Raw genomic sequence first — 16802 nt, 5'->3', positions numbered from 1 at the left:
ATTTCCTCTGAAACATCCCAAATGCCAGGCTAATTCCAAAGACATTCTAATTTAGTGATATCTTCTGATAGATACAAAAAGTTCTAGGTGCAACCCAACCACCTCTGTAGTGGAATCATATTTCTAGACTTACAAGGGAAAAAGAGAAAAAAAATAAAAAAATACCAAATCCACACACCTCCCTTTCAGTCTGGACTGATTAGTAGCTACATCTTTCATGAGAACTGGCAGTCACCATTCATTACCCACCCTATGTTAAATGATTTATTGAAAGGTGCAGGTCTTCTATGGTTTTCTGTCCTCTTACAGATATTACTAAAATAAGTAGCTCATTTAGACATTCTAATAGCTAATCTAGTGATTTGAACTTTACATGGCAAGTTTTTCTCAATGTAAACGCAAATCAGGTAAATTCCAGAGACATGCAAACCTGCAACAGTTTCACTGTCTGAATTACGTAGTTCACAAATCTTCTTGGAGACCTGTCAGTTTCCATAGGCAGAGCATAAATACGAGAAAACATTCAGTTCAAGACTCTCATTTTTTTGCCTGGCTTTGATTAAAAGAAAACTAGAACAGTTTCTCTCTGCTGCTATATTCTTTGATTAGGAAATTTGTCAAATACCTTTTTCAACTACTGAACCGGAATGATCATTATTGCTGACCACTGTATATTATACTACTCTTTGCTTTCTTTGACCAGTTAAATAGTTCATCTTCTCCACATCTCTTAAATATTCTACACTCACCCTTGTGCCGGCTCAGTTGTAGAATATTCTTTAAGTGGAAATGAAACTTTCTGTGTGAGGCTTTGCTGTCCTACTTCTACTGTTTTGTCTCCTTGTTAATCATACTCTTTGCTATTGCCCTCCTTATCATGGTTGTAATAGTTCTTATTTCATCATTTAAAACTATTCCACACTTGTGAAATGAAATTGTTTACTCAAAAGCTATTGATGAGCAACTCTGAAAAGTGCCAACAGTGTTCGAGCTCTATGCATACAGATTTGGCCATGTTACCTTTGCCCAGTACATGTATCTTTTTCCGCACTAAAAACCTGCTAACTTACCTCAGTAAATTCCCCCCACCACACCTGTTCCCATTTCCCAAATGCAAATAGCCACTGTGCAGACATTGCCTATATGCCCCATATGTTTGTTATTAAATTCAGCTCTTCACTTATCCACAAATGCCACAAATCCACTTATAATTGGCTGAGTCAGGCAATGCTGTGACCCCTCTCATATGGAGTTGAGCACATTCTTTTCCATGAGAGGCACCCTATTCTTATACAACGATATTATGTATGGATATAACACATATTAAAAATAAATAAATTATGTATTATATAGAATTCAAGTTTTTATAGGAATTGTATTGCTTTCAGTAATAATCTCTCCAGAAATCTATGACAATTTAGTTTCAACTGATACAGTCTTTACCATCTTTCTTCTAAACATGCAAAAAGTATAACCTTAAGCTAATTAAAGGCCAACTTACGTGTTGGTACAAACAACAATGGTTATTGCTTTTGCCTGAAAGTTGAATTATTTGCAACTTGTCCCTATTTGTTGAACTCCACGTCAACTTTTGCTTTCCCCACACACGCTACAATTTCCTCCTACCAGAAGGTTCTCTTTTGGCTCATGGACCATTTGTATGCTGGTAGGACCAGCTCAGTCCAAGCATTCAGTGAGGGCCATATGTGGTATTTTACTCCTACTTCAAATAATTTGGCTGTCAAGGCATACAAAATTAATTCTAAGTGCAGGGAAAGAAATACACTCTCTGAAGTTGAAAAGCTTGCCAAAGGGAAAAGTAGCATAATAAGGATATTGCTCATTTACTGCATTCAACTTTTCAATATCTTTCTCAAAGTTCTGTAATAACATATCCAGACAGAACTGAAAAGGCAGGTGGATGAAACTATCAGAAACAATGACACAACAAAAAAGGTTTTTTACCATTTGCCAGTGATGAGCACTATTGCAGTCCTTCCCTAACCCCACACAATCTGTGGGAACCCCCCAAATCAGATTCTTCCTATCTATTCAAAATTTCCATAGAGTTCTCTAACTCGTATGTACCCAAAACAACATTTTCCTACAGCAACATCAGAGAAGACAGTAGCTTGAAGAGAGGACAATCAACACTAGCACTTCTCTGTACTTCTCATGATTTGAGTTTGGTTTTGAAGTATATATTTAGGAGTATAGTTTTCTCAGAATCTTCTGTTCTATCTGTAATGGTATACCTGGAAAGTTTACTATCTTTGACCTTCCTGAAGTTATTGGCATAAAAACAACAGAAAGCAAAGAAAGCATAAATGAAAATTACAGTGTTGCGATATAAGCAATTGTGTGGAATTCGGGGATCATTGAGCTGACAATTTGGACTCTTGTTACAATTGTGAAGAAAAAACATGAATTTCACACACATGAAAAGCAAATTAAGGTCTACATCTTAGCAGCAGATTATATATATATATATATATATATATATAATAAAAGAGTCTTTAGTGTACCAGATGGAAATTTGAATACACAGGTGGCAAGAACACAAATCCTAAAGAGGAAAGGCAAGGGCTTAAGCAAGAGGGGGAACCATATTCAAATTCTTGATTTTGACAGTGAAAGTCAGATTTAACCAAGGTTATGGGAACTGAATAAAGGGAGAAGAATTTCTGGAACAGTAAAGACATGGAAATTAGTGTATCATGGAAAGAAGAGTGAGAGAAAGAAAGAAAATATGGTGGCATATTTAGAGTCTTTTTCCTCACAAGATTGGTAACAGAAAGATTTGTGCAGGCAGGCTACAACTGTATGCCAGGATTATAAATAAGAATATAAAAAGTAAAGGAGAGACACAACCAGATAAAATTATTCAAGGAAAAAAAAATTAATTACAATTAAACATGAGTGATAACATCTTATAGTTTGGACAAAATTGCTTTATTCCATAGGCACAGGTTACACAACATAACCTGGGTATGTGCTTCGTTCTGTGCATATCTCCAGCCTTCTATTCTGAATATTCTTACCATTAATTTGAGCTGTAAGATTATGAAGATGATGCCTTGAAAAGAAAAGAGAAAGGATTTTTCCATTTTGATGGGAAGCAAAATAGATGCAGAAGTTATGCAGCTAAAATATGTATATAAAACAGTGAAAAAAGCAAACAAACCACGAACAGCCCTTGCTAAATGCAGGTATTAAACACAGTTTCATTCACGTAACTGTAAGGGTTTTGTTGACAGCATTAAAACCATTCAGGAATGGCTTTATTCAGGAATGAAAATTATTATCTGCATGTCAAATATCTCTTATTTCAAACCTTACTGGAAAAAGAGAATAATTAGTCAAGTTGACATAAAATTGATATCCAAAACATTAAGAAGTAATAAGCCTTTTTCTGGTCTTTTCTAGAGGAAAAAAAATATCAATTTCACTTGTAAACAGATGCACCTAAAAATGGTCTGAAACTGGGCAGCTTTATGCTTCAAAGTTATTCATACTTATCAAATAAAATTTTACCTCACTGAGAAGTAAGGAGAGAAACAACAATTCTGCTTTGTTACAGACTTTCACATCAAGATATTTACTGCCACCCTATCGCTGTCAAATGCGATTATAAACCAGGGATCAGCAAGCAGGAGATTAAAGGCTCATCTGAGAAGATGGAACAAATGAAATTGATGAAAACTGTTCCGACTGTGTCAGCTTCACAGGAACAGCCATCCAGACAGAGGGGCTATTGGAATTACAGATATGAGTACTCTCAGTCTCTCTCTGGCTTTGAAATGTAAATGAAAACTGCTGGAATCGTCAAACAGAAAGTGCTCACTTTTTTTAGAGTTATATATACTGTGGGAGTAACCTCACGTTAACTAGCTTTGTGGAGCACCGGATCAGTGTTACATTAAATGGAGATCCTTGTTAATCCTTGGGTTTTCTCTGCTCTAACTGGAGAATTTTTTCTCCATAGCCACTATATGCATTCACTTTCTGTTTTGTAAGAAAAGGAAGTAGTTATTGTGGTACAGTCTTGTAGACAGGTACTTAAGGTGCTACATGAGCACTAAGGTCATTTGAGTATTTGTCTAAGTGAAGCCACTTTAGAGGAGCCACAGCCAGCTACAAAATCTTAGAAATAGACATCTCTGGCCAGCTACAAAAGCTTAGATATGGAGGTCTGTGTACATAATCTTTATTGGGTGGATGGTTGAAGGGTTAAAGAATAAGATTTTATTACTCAAAAAGAAAAAGGAGTGTGTGGGGTTTTAAGCTGTGTTTCTCACTGACGCATAACAGTTATCACAATGTGACTTGCCTTTGCCAATTACTTTTTACTGATTTTACAGTTTAGAACCCAAATGTTTTGAACATCAGAAGGTGCAAGTTGAAAATGGGTATCCTTCAGTTGTTTGATGCTTTCTGAAACCATGATCTTTTTTAACATGTGTAAATTTATTACAAAACAGCAAGTAGTCTCAACCTCTGTAAGCAAACAATGTGACATGTTTGAAGTCTCCCCTTTCAAGAAGGACACCAGAAAGAGGAGGCAGATACACACACAGGCACTTCACACTGTACCTAATTCTAATTTGAGAGCTACGTGGGCCCCAATCCGTGCCTGTTCCTTTATGCAGAAGAGCAGGTGCAAGCACATTCAGGGCACTGTCCCCATAGCATGCAAGAGTCTCACCCAGAAATGTGCTGGGTGTAGGAGTAGTGGATCATCAGGACAGAGCAAGTCTAATTTCATTCTCTGTGAACTGCAAATGCAATTTCTTTTGCTGCATCCTGGGAAAAGTACAGCAGCAAAACTATCCTCCCACGGTGGATTTACTAAAGTGATTTTTTAAAAATGAATGGAAAGTGAGAAAAGGAAACCCTATGCAGAATAAAATTCCATTGCTTGTATATCTTTTCAATTGTACTGTCTAAAATGAAAGTTCCGCTCTGACATTCTAAAATAATTTATTTTCTTTCAGTTATCAGTAAAGATTAAAAACAAAAAAAGTTCAGAGGGGTAGATGGTGTATCACTACACAGAAAGCCAGAGTAATCACTTTCCCTGTCCTCCCCATCCTCCCACATTTTTCTTTATGGGTTTTTCCGCTTTTACTGCCTACATTCTTCACCTGAAGTCAAACCCTCTGTTTATGGCATCACAGTGGTTGCTGTGGAGGTTATAACAATGTACAAAGCCAAAAGTGATCAGTTCAAATTTGGAACAAGCAGTAGTATCTCATGAAATGTGTCTAAAGGAATAGGAGATATTAAAGGAAAAAAAAAAAGACACATATATTGCAAACAAGTTAATTAACTTCTTAAATGACTGTTTTCCATTAACTTTAATTACCACAACTGCTTTCAGATATATTACTCCAATGGTCGTTGAGACTAAGTGCTAAACTATACATATGGAAGCAAGCACGCACATGAGCAGACAGTGCTAACACAGATGGCAGCAGAGTTCCCAGCCACGCTGCTCAGTAGTGCCTGCTGTGATTGCTGTCGTCTTCTGTAGCAAAAACATACAAACAACAAAGCATGGTAACACAGACATGCACTATGCAGTGCTGCTCTGACAGTGAAAGTACTTCATGTCGACCTTCATACAGCACATTCCTCTACTCTAGATTCAAGACTCAGTAAGTTATGAGCAGAGAATACACATTCCTGAAAAAGCTGTTGGTTCATTGCAATTCCTTCTACTGCATGGACTGGCTTCATACGCCCCTTCTCAAACATAGACACATTTTACAAAACAGCTGTTGAAGTAACAGTGCTAATTCTCAAGAAACATGTTAAATATTACAAATGGGAGACATCTGTCTTGCCATTTGCATCACAAAGTCAGCCACTGCCAGATTTTCACAACTTTGGTAGCAGATACAGTCCATATTTGTTTTGCTGCATTAGGAAAATCATAAATTAGTTCTATTTACTCAATTAGTTTCTCAAGCACCTTTTGCCCCTAACTTTGACACCTGAAGTATTACTGGGAGTGTAGGGTCCAAGGAAAACCACTGAACAAAGATTTCTGAATCAGATCTGTACTGACAGAAATGCTTACCCATTTATTTGTTAAGAACAAAACCTGCAAAGGGCAGTGGGACAAAGATAAAATCAGATGTCAGATTTAAAGAAGAATAAAACCCAAACAGCTGAGAACAACACAAGCAAGAGAAAACTTTCAAAACTGAGACTTTAATGGCCACAGGGCTCAATGAAAGATCTTATCAAGATGTTATTAAGCAAAGAAAGCGAGTCTCTCAACAATCTTTTAACATGACTGCCTTGAAAGTGCTGATGGCCCAATGTATCTCATTGCATGTTTGCAGAAGCATTAACAAAATACTATACCAAATAGCTGAATTTATTAGGATATGTTAGACAATGGCAGTTAATAACAAAAATTATAAAGTGCTTCCTTGTAAAGAAAAACAGTACTCTTTTATACCAGGAAAATATGTTACCATCAAGGTTGCATTATAGCATGCAGGCTATGCTGCATGGCAATTTTTACACAGGAATATTGTTGGAAAATAGTGAAATTCATTAGTAGGCTTGTGCACAAGAAGATGCAATGGAGCTGCAGCTTTTTCCTCAGATTCCTTAAGCCAGACATAGGGGACACCCAGAGAAACCCACTTACCCTGTGGGCCAGGTGACATGTGGAACATCAGAACAAGTTGCCATGCTACTGCCTCAAGGCTGGGACCAAGAGAGCACTGAGACCCCAAATCCAACAGGATCTGCAGAGTTCCAGAGTCCTCACCAAAGAAGCCAGACAGAGATCCCAGAAAATTTGTGAAGGGCTCCTAGTGTTCAGAAATACGTTCAATGAACATCAGGCCTGTAGCTACAGAGCTGCCATGTGGTTACGACTTCCTTGCTCTTGGCTGCAGAGTTAAAGGGGTGCAGTTAGAGTTCACTGAAATGCAAAATATTTGGTTCATGGACCATTTTAATCTCCTTTTTTCTTTTAAATTTATTTTTAAATCTAATGTGGACTAGAGGAGTGGATGATTCATAGGAATACACTGAGCTTGTATTTACTTCCACAGATTTGTGGGCAAGTCCACCCAGCAAGTACAGGGACAGGAGGCACACAAGCTTTCTCTGGCAGAACCAAATGAAACGGCCTCTGCTACAGAGCCCAGTGCAGGGATCCGTGCAGACAACACTGAAATAGATCCAACACTAGCTGTCTTCATTCAACATTTTTGAAAAGGTATGCACCAGAGACTGGTGGTCTTACTCTAGAAGAGAGTGAAAGGTAAAAATAAATATTGAGTCTTCACCTCTAAGTCAAGTCCAATGCATGCAGGATACAGACTCAGCATGATCAAGGAAGAGACAAGGGTTTTGAAGACTAATCCTTCAGTCCTGTGAGAGATTCAAAAAAACCCCCAATCAAAACAAACAAACCCAAACAAAACAAGAAAAATACACCCACTCTCTTTCCCCCCCCCCAATAAAAAGTAAACAAAAACAACACAGCAAAGCATTATCTTTCAGACTCCACAATGACCAGAGACCTCTGTGCTATAACTACACTGGAACAGTTCAATTACTCAGGTTGCCAAGACCCTTCTTATCACAAATCTTACGTGTACTTATGATTTATGCAACAGATAGTTGAAGGGTCAGATAACTGGCACACTCTTCTGTATTTCTCAAAAAGTTAACTAAGTTTCTAGATGTACTCAGATAAAGGACTGCAAGCCTAGGAATAGTTATCACTCCTCTTATTCAGAACGCCATGCATATTAGCAGACAATTAGCTTTCCATGGTATCTTTTCTGGAACATTTTTAAATAAGGCAGCTTGCACTATGTTTTGCAAGTGGTACTCAGATCATCAGTGGAATCATTTTTGCACTACTTACTCTTGGACTGATTTCTAGGAAGATGGTAATTTTCTAAAATTCCCTCTTTTCCAAAGTTATCAGGGTCTATTTTGAGTTTCAACTTTCAAAAAAGTAACTAGATTTTGTGCATTCTTCTTCCTTGAATGTTTTCAAGATTGGACTGAAGAAAGCCTTGAGCAACCTGATCTGATCTCACAGCTGACATAGGGCAAGAAACTGGACTAGAGATCTTCCTTAGGATCCTTCCAACCTGAACTGTCCTATGCATTCCTCAGGTTTCCACTAGATATACTGAATACAATCAAGACTTAATGAATCTAAATATTTTCACAAGATCTTAAAAAAAAAAACCCACAACCCTCCAAAGAGTCATATACTATTGTCAAAACATATATAATTTTGTCACTTTCCTCTTTTTACACTGAGAAAGTCATAAAAGGCTATTTGGGTTTGCAGAATACAAAAGCTTTTGGCTAAAAATGTCCATCTGCCATAAAACTGGCATCACTGTGGTACAGGAATAAGAAGAAAAAAAAAAAGCCCTGAATACAGCTTCAAGTTTACCCTCGCTGCAATGGAGCAACTGCTCAAAGGTATTAAGAACTCCGAAAAACTCCCAGGTGTCACTTAATCATGATTTCTGTGAGATCATTTTTGTGTTGATTCCCTGGAACAAATGCTAAAATGGAAGAATTCCGAAAGCCTAAAAAATAAGCTCACTGACTGATCTGATGCATACAGCAAGGAGCTGCAGTCCACAAGGTCAAACCGTTCCAAGATCAGAATCTCACTCCAATCACTACAGTTTCTGCAAGGTGATTCTTTTCCCACCTGCACATTTGAAACATAGTCCCCTCCCAAAAATTAAGGTAATTGAGCTGGGACTAGCTTTCCAGCCTGGACACTAAGAAAACAAAAACTTCACACACCAAAAAAAAAATACCCCAAAAATGATCCTATTCTAATCGGGTCACTGCCACTTCTCAGTGAAAAATAATAGGACATCCTCCTGTTGCACAATGAATAAAACCAATGGTAAATTCTTTTTTGCTTCATTAGAACTTGCCTTTGTAGGCCAAATGCTTGAAGCAATTTAGGCTGCACCCAGCAGTACCATTAATACAAACAACTGACCATTCCTCAGGCTACTTCAATGATATCTGAAATCAATACCTGGACTGGGAGCAGCCTACCGTAGAGAATCTACAGAACTCCAATGTCATCCAGACTGGAATAGACCGTGTTTCCCTAATGCATATGTTATGTTCTAAAGAGCACTTCCCTCCGGTTTTTAAATGGATTTACAAATCTGAATATCTCTCAGAACTCCAAACAGCTAGAAAGCCAAAATTCACACCTCTAGGTTAAATAAAAATTGAAGATTGTGTTCCCATTCCCTCCAATTCAGGCTTGAACATTTTAAGCCACACATTGTCAAGACTTGATTATCAAGATGTCTTATATTTAAAAATGATGCAGAAGTCTTGAGACATTCTGCCCAGCACAGAACACAGTTTCTCATCTGTTTTGAGGTCCTGGCTGATGTGAATGTATTGCAGGGGCCCCTTGATCTTTCTGTGTACAGCTTCTCATTACAGAACCTCCTCTCACTTACCTCCTAAAAAGTTTTACTCACACCCACTTCTTGTCTAGCAGAAACCATGACCTCCCACATGAAACCACAGTGACTACCAGCCCAAAAGATGAAACTGATGAGGACATCTGGTTTATACTACACAAATTTACTCAATCCAACTTCTGGAGAAAGTGTATATCTTCTCAACCTCCCATTCCTCCCCCTCACTACAAGTGCCAGCAGTTTAGGCAGCTCTGTAGTTTCAGAGCTTCAGAGCGATAAGTATTGAACAAAATACCGGAATGGTTTGTACAGCAAAGCGCAATGCAGTCATTGACAGTAACAAGTCTTTTTTCTTACTTCTTTCCACAGGCTCCTGGGCTCCTTATCACAAACTAACAGTTCTACTTCAATCTGCCTTCAGGACAATGTTCTACCCACTAATTCCTACACCTCATTTCTACTTCTCGATACTTTCCACGGGAATATGGGATCAACAACTCAATGAAAATTGGTCATAGAGAGCACATAAAAAATATTCTTAGTCATTACAGTGCACAGGATCACAAATCCATCTTAAAAATAACATGTTTTGCACAATATTTTGGGTTTATTTATTAAGCAATGGAAATAAGGAACATAATCTCAATGATACTACTATAAAGTTAAGGCTAAATGCTACTTAACGAGTCAAGGAACTGCCAATGTAGTACCTTTTTAACAAAAGGACATTTATTTTCAAAACATTCTGCTTAAATAGCAACCAGAGTGCTATCTTCAAGCCCACTCACATGGCAAGAGGTGTGAATTTTCATTTGCTGGCACAGCCTCCCTGCCACGTGGCCCCTTCATTTTCACCATGTCACTTCTCTAAAGTAATCAAAGAATGCCATTATAATTTTGTTTCACTTGTTACTTAATGCTTCCAATTTTAATCCGCACCAATTTAAAATCCATCAACAAAACAGAATATAACGTGAACCTACAATAACAACATTCCTGGTTCAACTGCTATACATATGTGTGTGCTGCAATTCTGCTGTGATTTTGTTTGACTGAAAATATTACAGTCTCCACACGATGTCATATATATGAAAACAGAAAAATCAAAATGCTACCTTACAGTTTCATGAGAAAGAGAAGTTGAAACCTGAAAGGATAAAGATATTCCAGGTTTGGGGATGGCTTATGCTTCTACTGCTCAGAACAGCACTGGTTGAAGTCCAGACCAAATACATATGGGAAAGCAGTCAAGAGTTGCCACGGTTCCAATCAATTATTATGGCGATATGACCAAACGAATTCAGTGCATAAACAGACATTCCAATGATAGCTAACGGACAAGATGATTCATTGTCTTAACATGGCAAGGCTAAATGGAAAGACAAAGGCAGAGACACTAAACTGAATACTTTCTCCAATAGGAGAAACTTCCAGATGCAAGTGTAAAATGCCCCTGAACCAGTGTTACTCAAAATATAAAGTACTTCAGAATGTACTAAATTAGACAGTTTCTATAGTTCTATCAGTCATCATTTCACCTAGCTTCAGAATTTCAAATAGCAAGAACCAAATTATTAAGGAAAGTGATCCTTTTTTCCCCTTTTAGATCACACCTTGTATTTCCTAGCAAGGTGATTTGTGACCTCTGTCTGTTCAAATACTCTCTAAAAAAAAAATAGTCAGAAAAATATATCTGGTTATGGAATGAAGGGGAAATCTTTGGTTTCTAAATTACATTTTTGTGCCAAAATAAGATCTAAATGAATATCATAAAACTGTATTCTGAGTCTGCTTCTAAGATCTAGATGGTGAGTTTGTCATTCTGTTGTAAATTCAAATTTAGAATATTACATGGATGTGTAGCTCTGACTACTTCTAATTATACAAGTTGTAATGCTAAGTTTTATCAGTATCATAAATATCCTCCTTTATGAATTAGGCACTCACTAGGGTATTCCCCTTTTTACAGTGAATTGATTTGAAAACATAATAAAACAAAAGAAGCAAATAAAAAATAAAAATAATTAAAAAAAAACCAGAAAGAGGTAACAGCTAGGACTTACATCAAGGAAAAGAGGGAAAGACTAAGCGAGTCAAAATATGTTTGGTAAACCAACCCTTCTTATTTTCCAGGTCAAACCCTTTATCCATCCATTTGACCTTCACAGCAAGGTCTGCACTACACACAACAAACACATTCACTGACTAGTGAGAACCCAAAAGTGGCTGAGGAATCAAAGTGTCAGTAGATCTAAATAGAAATAACATCAATATTCACACTTCATCAACATATAGGCTAGAAAAATAATATTTAAAGTCTACCTGCAGATTATTCCTGCTGATCACAGAGAATTTGTTTACTTGCTTCAAGAAGAAAATTTCTATTCCTTTATATTGAGCATATATATGTAAACATACATATACAAACACCTACGTGAATTTTAGACATTTATTTTTACAAATACTACAATAAGGCACATGTAAAAAGTAAGGCATGGAGAACTACACCTCCACCAAAACAGATTTGGTTATGACTGCCTCAGTATGACCAAGAACATTATTTCCCGGGAGAAAGAGAAGGAAAAAAAGGAACAAGCCAACAGAGAACACCGAAACACACTGCTGAATATTTCAAGAAGAAATGTGCAAAGATGAGAACATCTGAAACTGGAAAGCTCAAGCACAACTTCATTACCCTAGTGGCAAGCATGGAATTAGTCCAGTCCAGGAGTTGTTAGCATAGGTGCATACAACGGGGTTTATAGAAGGAGAAAACAATGGACAGGTTTGTAGGGGTTTTTCCCCCCTTTTTTCCATTCTCTCATCAATTTAACACCTTTAGAAGAGCCCACTTCTCTGCAGTGATAATATAGTGACTTCTACCCTTGCCATAATACAACCTTTCCATTACACCAAACAAAAAAGGTAACAACAGTTTTTGTCTTGTTCTGTGGCAGCTCAACAGGTGAAAACTAAAATTAGTCAGTGCGTCCAGGTGAAAAAGATGTTTGCGTTGCTATAGCTCACGTTCATTTATCCATCCTACCTTGGCATGATCCAGCATATTGGCACTGAAAACTGATTTCACTGTGCTGGTTGAAGCACAGAGGACTTCCACTTCCCAGCCTAAATTTGGCACATTTTGTGAGCGGTTTTTAAAAAATCAAATAAATTATTAAGAAGTCATTTTCTGCCCAAAACTACACCTATGTGCACAAACACACTCCTATACCTTCCTCCAGCACTATTTACTTGTGCTGGTTTTCCCTGGTAATTGTTTCAATACTAACTTTCACACATATTTTATATCCCTTTTAAAGCTTGCATTTTCTCCATAAGTTATTTCTGGTGGTATCAAGTAATTTAAAACGTATTTCTGATTCACAGCTTCTAGTCACAAACTTTCCATATCTACTCCTCAAGGGAGGAGATTTTTTTCATATAAGAATTTCAAAGTTTTCTTAAGCAGTACAGTAAAATATTACTTGATTTGCACTGTGGTTTTCGTTATGCTGCTCCTTAACATCTTCTGCCTAGAAAGTGTCTGTAATAGAATTCTGGCTACAGCTGTCCAGCTCAGTTTTCAAGCTCTAGGGAAGTTTTACAGATAAGGTGCCAATGCAAACCCAACATTAAATCATTTAAAAATAGGCTTTTTACAAGACCATTAATTTTAATAATTTTAACAGGATCTTGAACTTTTTGCTGGAGTCTTGACAAAAACTTAATTTACTGTCTAGACCACAATGGGTGGAAATGCTAGTTCTACTTTATATTGCTTTACGTGGTATGAAACTACAAAAAGTGTAAAACAAGAACTTCTGCACATGAGATCACAGGGCAATTTTCATATTTGTGTTTTAAAGTATTTGAAAAGTATAAAAAAGTCTCCATAATTCCTCACCTAACAAGTGAGAAGAATGTCAAAGCTGAAAAATACTTGTAACTTGGCTCAGTTAAATGGCAGGTTTGCTCAGGTGCAACCCAATATGCACCCCGCCAATTTAGACCATCAAGTGATGCCCAAATAAACATATCGTAATCCAAATGTACACAGAAATACTGTGCTTGTGTCAATCATAACAGGGCCATTGAGATCCATAGAGCTATGACACTTTTTAACAGCACAGGCTGGTAGCCCATTGAAATGGTTTTGCAGCAAAACCAGGGAGTAGGAAAGAATATTACTGCCCAATACAGAAAGTAATTCATAGTTCTAATACATCCCAGTTCTCTTGTGAATAGTTTTCACTTCACTTTGATAATTGCATGCATGCACACATGAATGACTCAAACCCGTAAGTCTGTTTGCCAGTTAAAAACTGTTGACAGCTCGTATACAATTCTACTTTTACATATATCTTACTTATAGCCCCTGTAATGCTTTGGCTTAAACATTTGAAGTAAATTTTCCATGATTTCCATGATAAAATTCCATGATAAAATTCCATGATAAAATTCCTGCATGAATTGATCAATACTGCTTACAAAAGCTGAAATTTACTTAAAAGTCCCTTCTTGGAAAACAGATTGTTTCTGTAACTTTGAAATTTTTGGATGCATACTAAAGTAATAGTGATTTTTGGTTTTCTACCCAAAAATTTCCTTATAGCACACAAGCAGTATCAGGGACATGCAAATTAGGTCTAATTTCACTTTTTTACCTTACATTTGGAGCTGTTAAAGGTTAGTAAATAATCAGGTAACTAAATCTAGGACACCCTGCAAAGACAATATAGCAGAAAGAGTGCTTATTTTTAAATCACAGTTGAAAACTAATTGGGATGCAAACTGTATGGGCTGCAGTGTAATTTAGTGTTCCACATTGTTGCAGCAATTACTTAAATGAGAATTTAGGGTCATATAATACTTTAGAAAACATTTATAAGAAACAACCCTGATAGACTGAAACACACTACACCTTTTTTCTTAAGGTGAATTAGAGCTAAGTTATAAAATAACTCCCTAATTTAATTAATTTATGGTAGACCTACTTTGATAATATATAAATCACAGCAACATATGCAGGATTATAAACTTTGCCACAATTGCATAGCTGAATCAGTCAAATGTTTACAGTTTGGTCCAACACATTACACCACACCGTCTGTGGGTTCAGTTCTGGATCAGGTCAGTGGCAAAATCCTACCGACTTCACTACATCCACAGTTTTGGTCTGTGTGCCTAGCTACTGTATAATACCCACATATAACAGGTATACAGTTTAAAGGAACCCCATCAGTCATTTTTCCCATGTGAGTTATTCCCCCACAAGCAGCATTACACTCAGAATTAATAGGATAAATATTTACAACTATTTTTAAACAGCCACTTTTATTCTTTAACTAGATAATATTTATTCAGACTTTTAGTCTGCTTCCTCTTTGGCTTGTGAAGCAGTCACAAAGAAGCAAAACAGAAAAGGAGGTGTTGCTGTAAAAGCACCCTGGCTCAGAAATATCCAGGTGACACTCAGTGAGAGAAACGCTGAGTTTTCTTTCAGTTTAGACCTGCACTGGGGGTATTACTTTCATAACAAGCATCTTCTCAAAACGCCATCGCCTGAGATGCCAGGCTCCCCATCGTCCCAACATCTTTTTCATCAGGATTACTGCATGAGATACAGTGCCCTGTGGACTTGTGAAGAGTACAAATTACTCCTTCAATTATTTTCTCAGGAAAAGACATAAAGTTACTTTGGGGACTAACATATCCAGCAACAAACCAACACAACGCAGAACTCAAGCACAACTTAAACTGTTACTTTACCCTTTAGGGGTTAGGTCAGAGACTTCTGCAAACCCACTTACCCGAATAGAGGACTTAAAACCCAAGGGGAACACACAGCTAGAAAAAATTCTAGTGAGATTTCCAGATATTGAATCAGATCCACAAACAGTTGGCTTTGTTCCTCAAAGAAGACAACGGTGACAGCCAAGCAGTACAGTAAGGAAACCGTACATGGCAGATTTGGCTCTGGATAAACTGCATTCAGTGCTCAGAACACAAGGGTCATGAACCTCAACACTTGTTTTCAATAGTTCGTGCAACACCACTCCCTTCTATGTCTTCAAAGTCAGGATCTGACTTTGGAAACTGTTTGTGTGCTGCCTAGCCTTGGAAGGGAGCATCTATCTCCCCGAAGGGAGGAGGAGACAAGACCACACAGGGCAATATTTTCAACAGTGCTGTCCGGGCATTAAGATCACGAAAGCCAAAAGAGGTTTCGGGGACTCTTCCCAGGTTCACTGGCGTTTGCCAGGTTGCAAATGCTTTCTAAAAAAACAATCAAAGAGCCGCTATCAAAGCAAGACGCCAAAACGCACGCGAACACTGTCCCTCTCTCCTCTCCTCGGCAAATAAAAGACATGAGGCGTAGGTCCGCGGAATTTGGGAGCAGGGAGTTCCTCTCCCTCCGCGCCCGCTGGAGGGGAAAGGAGAAAAGGATCCCCCTGCCCCACAGGAGCCGAGCGGGTAAAACAAGTCACAGGCAAGTTGGCCCCGGGGCTGCCCCGCGCGGACCTCGGGGCTGCCCGTCCCGCCCCGGTGGTCGCCCTGCCGAGCCCCGCCGCGGCCGCCCGCTTACCGTGCCGGGGCTGGGGCTTGCCGCCCGCCGGCTTCTCCTTCCTGCCTCCCGCCGCGCTCCGCATCCGCCAGCACGCCGCCCCCCTGCCCAGCCAGCCGGCCATGCCGCGGGCGGCCGCGCTCCGCGATTCCCAGCGGGAAAGCGCGGGGGCGGCGCTGGAGCGCGGGACCCGCTGCCCGGCGGCGGCGAAGGGCGGCGGGAGCAGCGCTGTCCCGGCGGACCCGCCTCCGCCTGGGCCGGTGTCAATCAGCGCGGGCGGGCGGGCGGGCAGCACCAAGCCCCGGGCAGCACCGCCCCGCGCCCCCCGCCCGCTCCCCGGGGACGGCGCCCGGCCCCCGGCCCCCTGCCCCGCCGGGTCCGTGCGCCGCCCCCTCGCTTCGTACCGTTTGGAGGGAGAGCATCAGAGGCGGTGGCGATGGGCTCCCGGGACTAGAAGGCTTCCACGCTTGGCAAATGACAGCCCTCGGCACAAACCTCCTCCTGCCCGCTGGCTAGTCCTCCTACAGCACCTTCTCTGAAAAACATGTGTACGTTACCTCCTGCCATCAAAATCATTGGTTGTGCACACTCCTGACTCCATACCGATGAGTAACTCAACCTGAGATTCCCACTTCCCACAAGCCCATGTGTGGTGAGACAGCAGCCTGCCTGCCTCCCTCCCTCACCTCCGCGGAGTACCCTCTTCTTCCTCGTTAGAGTCCCGGGGACTCCCGTTCCTCCCCTTGCTTCGGCATGGGGCCACCAAAATTTCTGTA

The 16802-nt window shown here is 39.3% G+C and overlaps 1 protein-coding gene across 1 annotated transcript in view; it reads right to left on the bottom strand.

Annotated features, from left to right (window-relative positions):
• ZNF385D (zinc finger protein 385D) overlaps positions 1–16133 on the bottom strand; it is a 411627-nt gene extending 395494 nt beyond the window's left edge. The window contains exon 1 of the mRNA XM_032691549.1: positions 16048–16133. Coding sequence (XP_032547440.1) covers positions 16048–16111 — 64 coding nt within the window. The 5' untranslated portion in view covers positions 16112–16133. The remainder of the gene's footprint in view (positions 1–16047) is intronic.
• Positions 16134–16802: the final 669 nt, after the last annotated feature.

This window comes from Chiroxiphia lanceolata, chromosome 1 (assembly GCF_009829145.1).
Source record: "Chiroxiphia lanceolata isolate bChiLan1 chromosome 1, bChiLan1.pri, whole genome shotgun sequence".
Lineage (NCBI taxonomy): Eukaryota > Metazoa > Chordata > Aves > Passeriformes > Pipridae > Chiroxiphia > Chiroxiphia lanceolata.
Note: the sequence above shows the minus strand (reverse complement) of the source record. Positions and strands in the feature narration are given on the sequence as shown.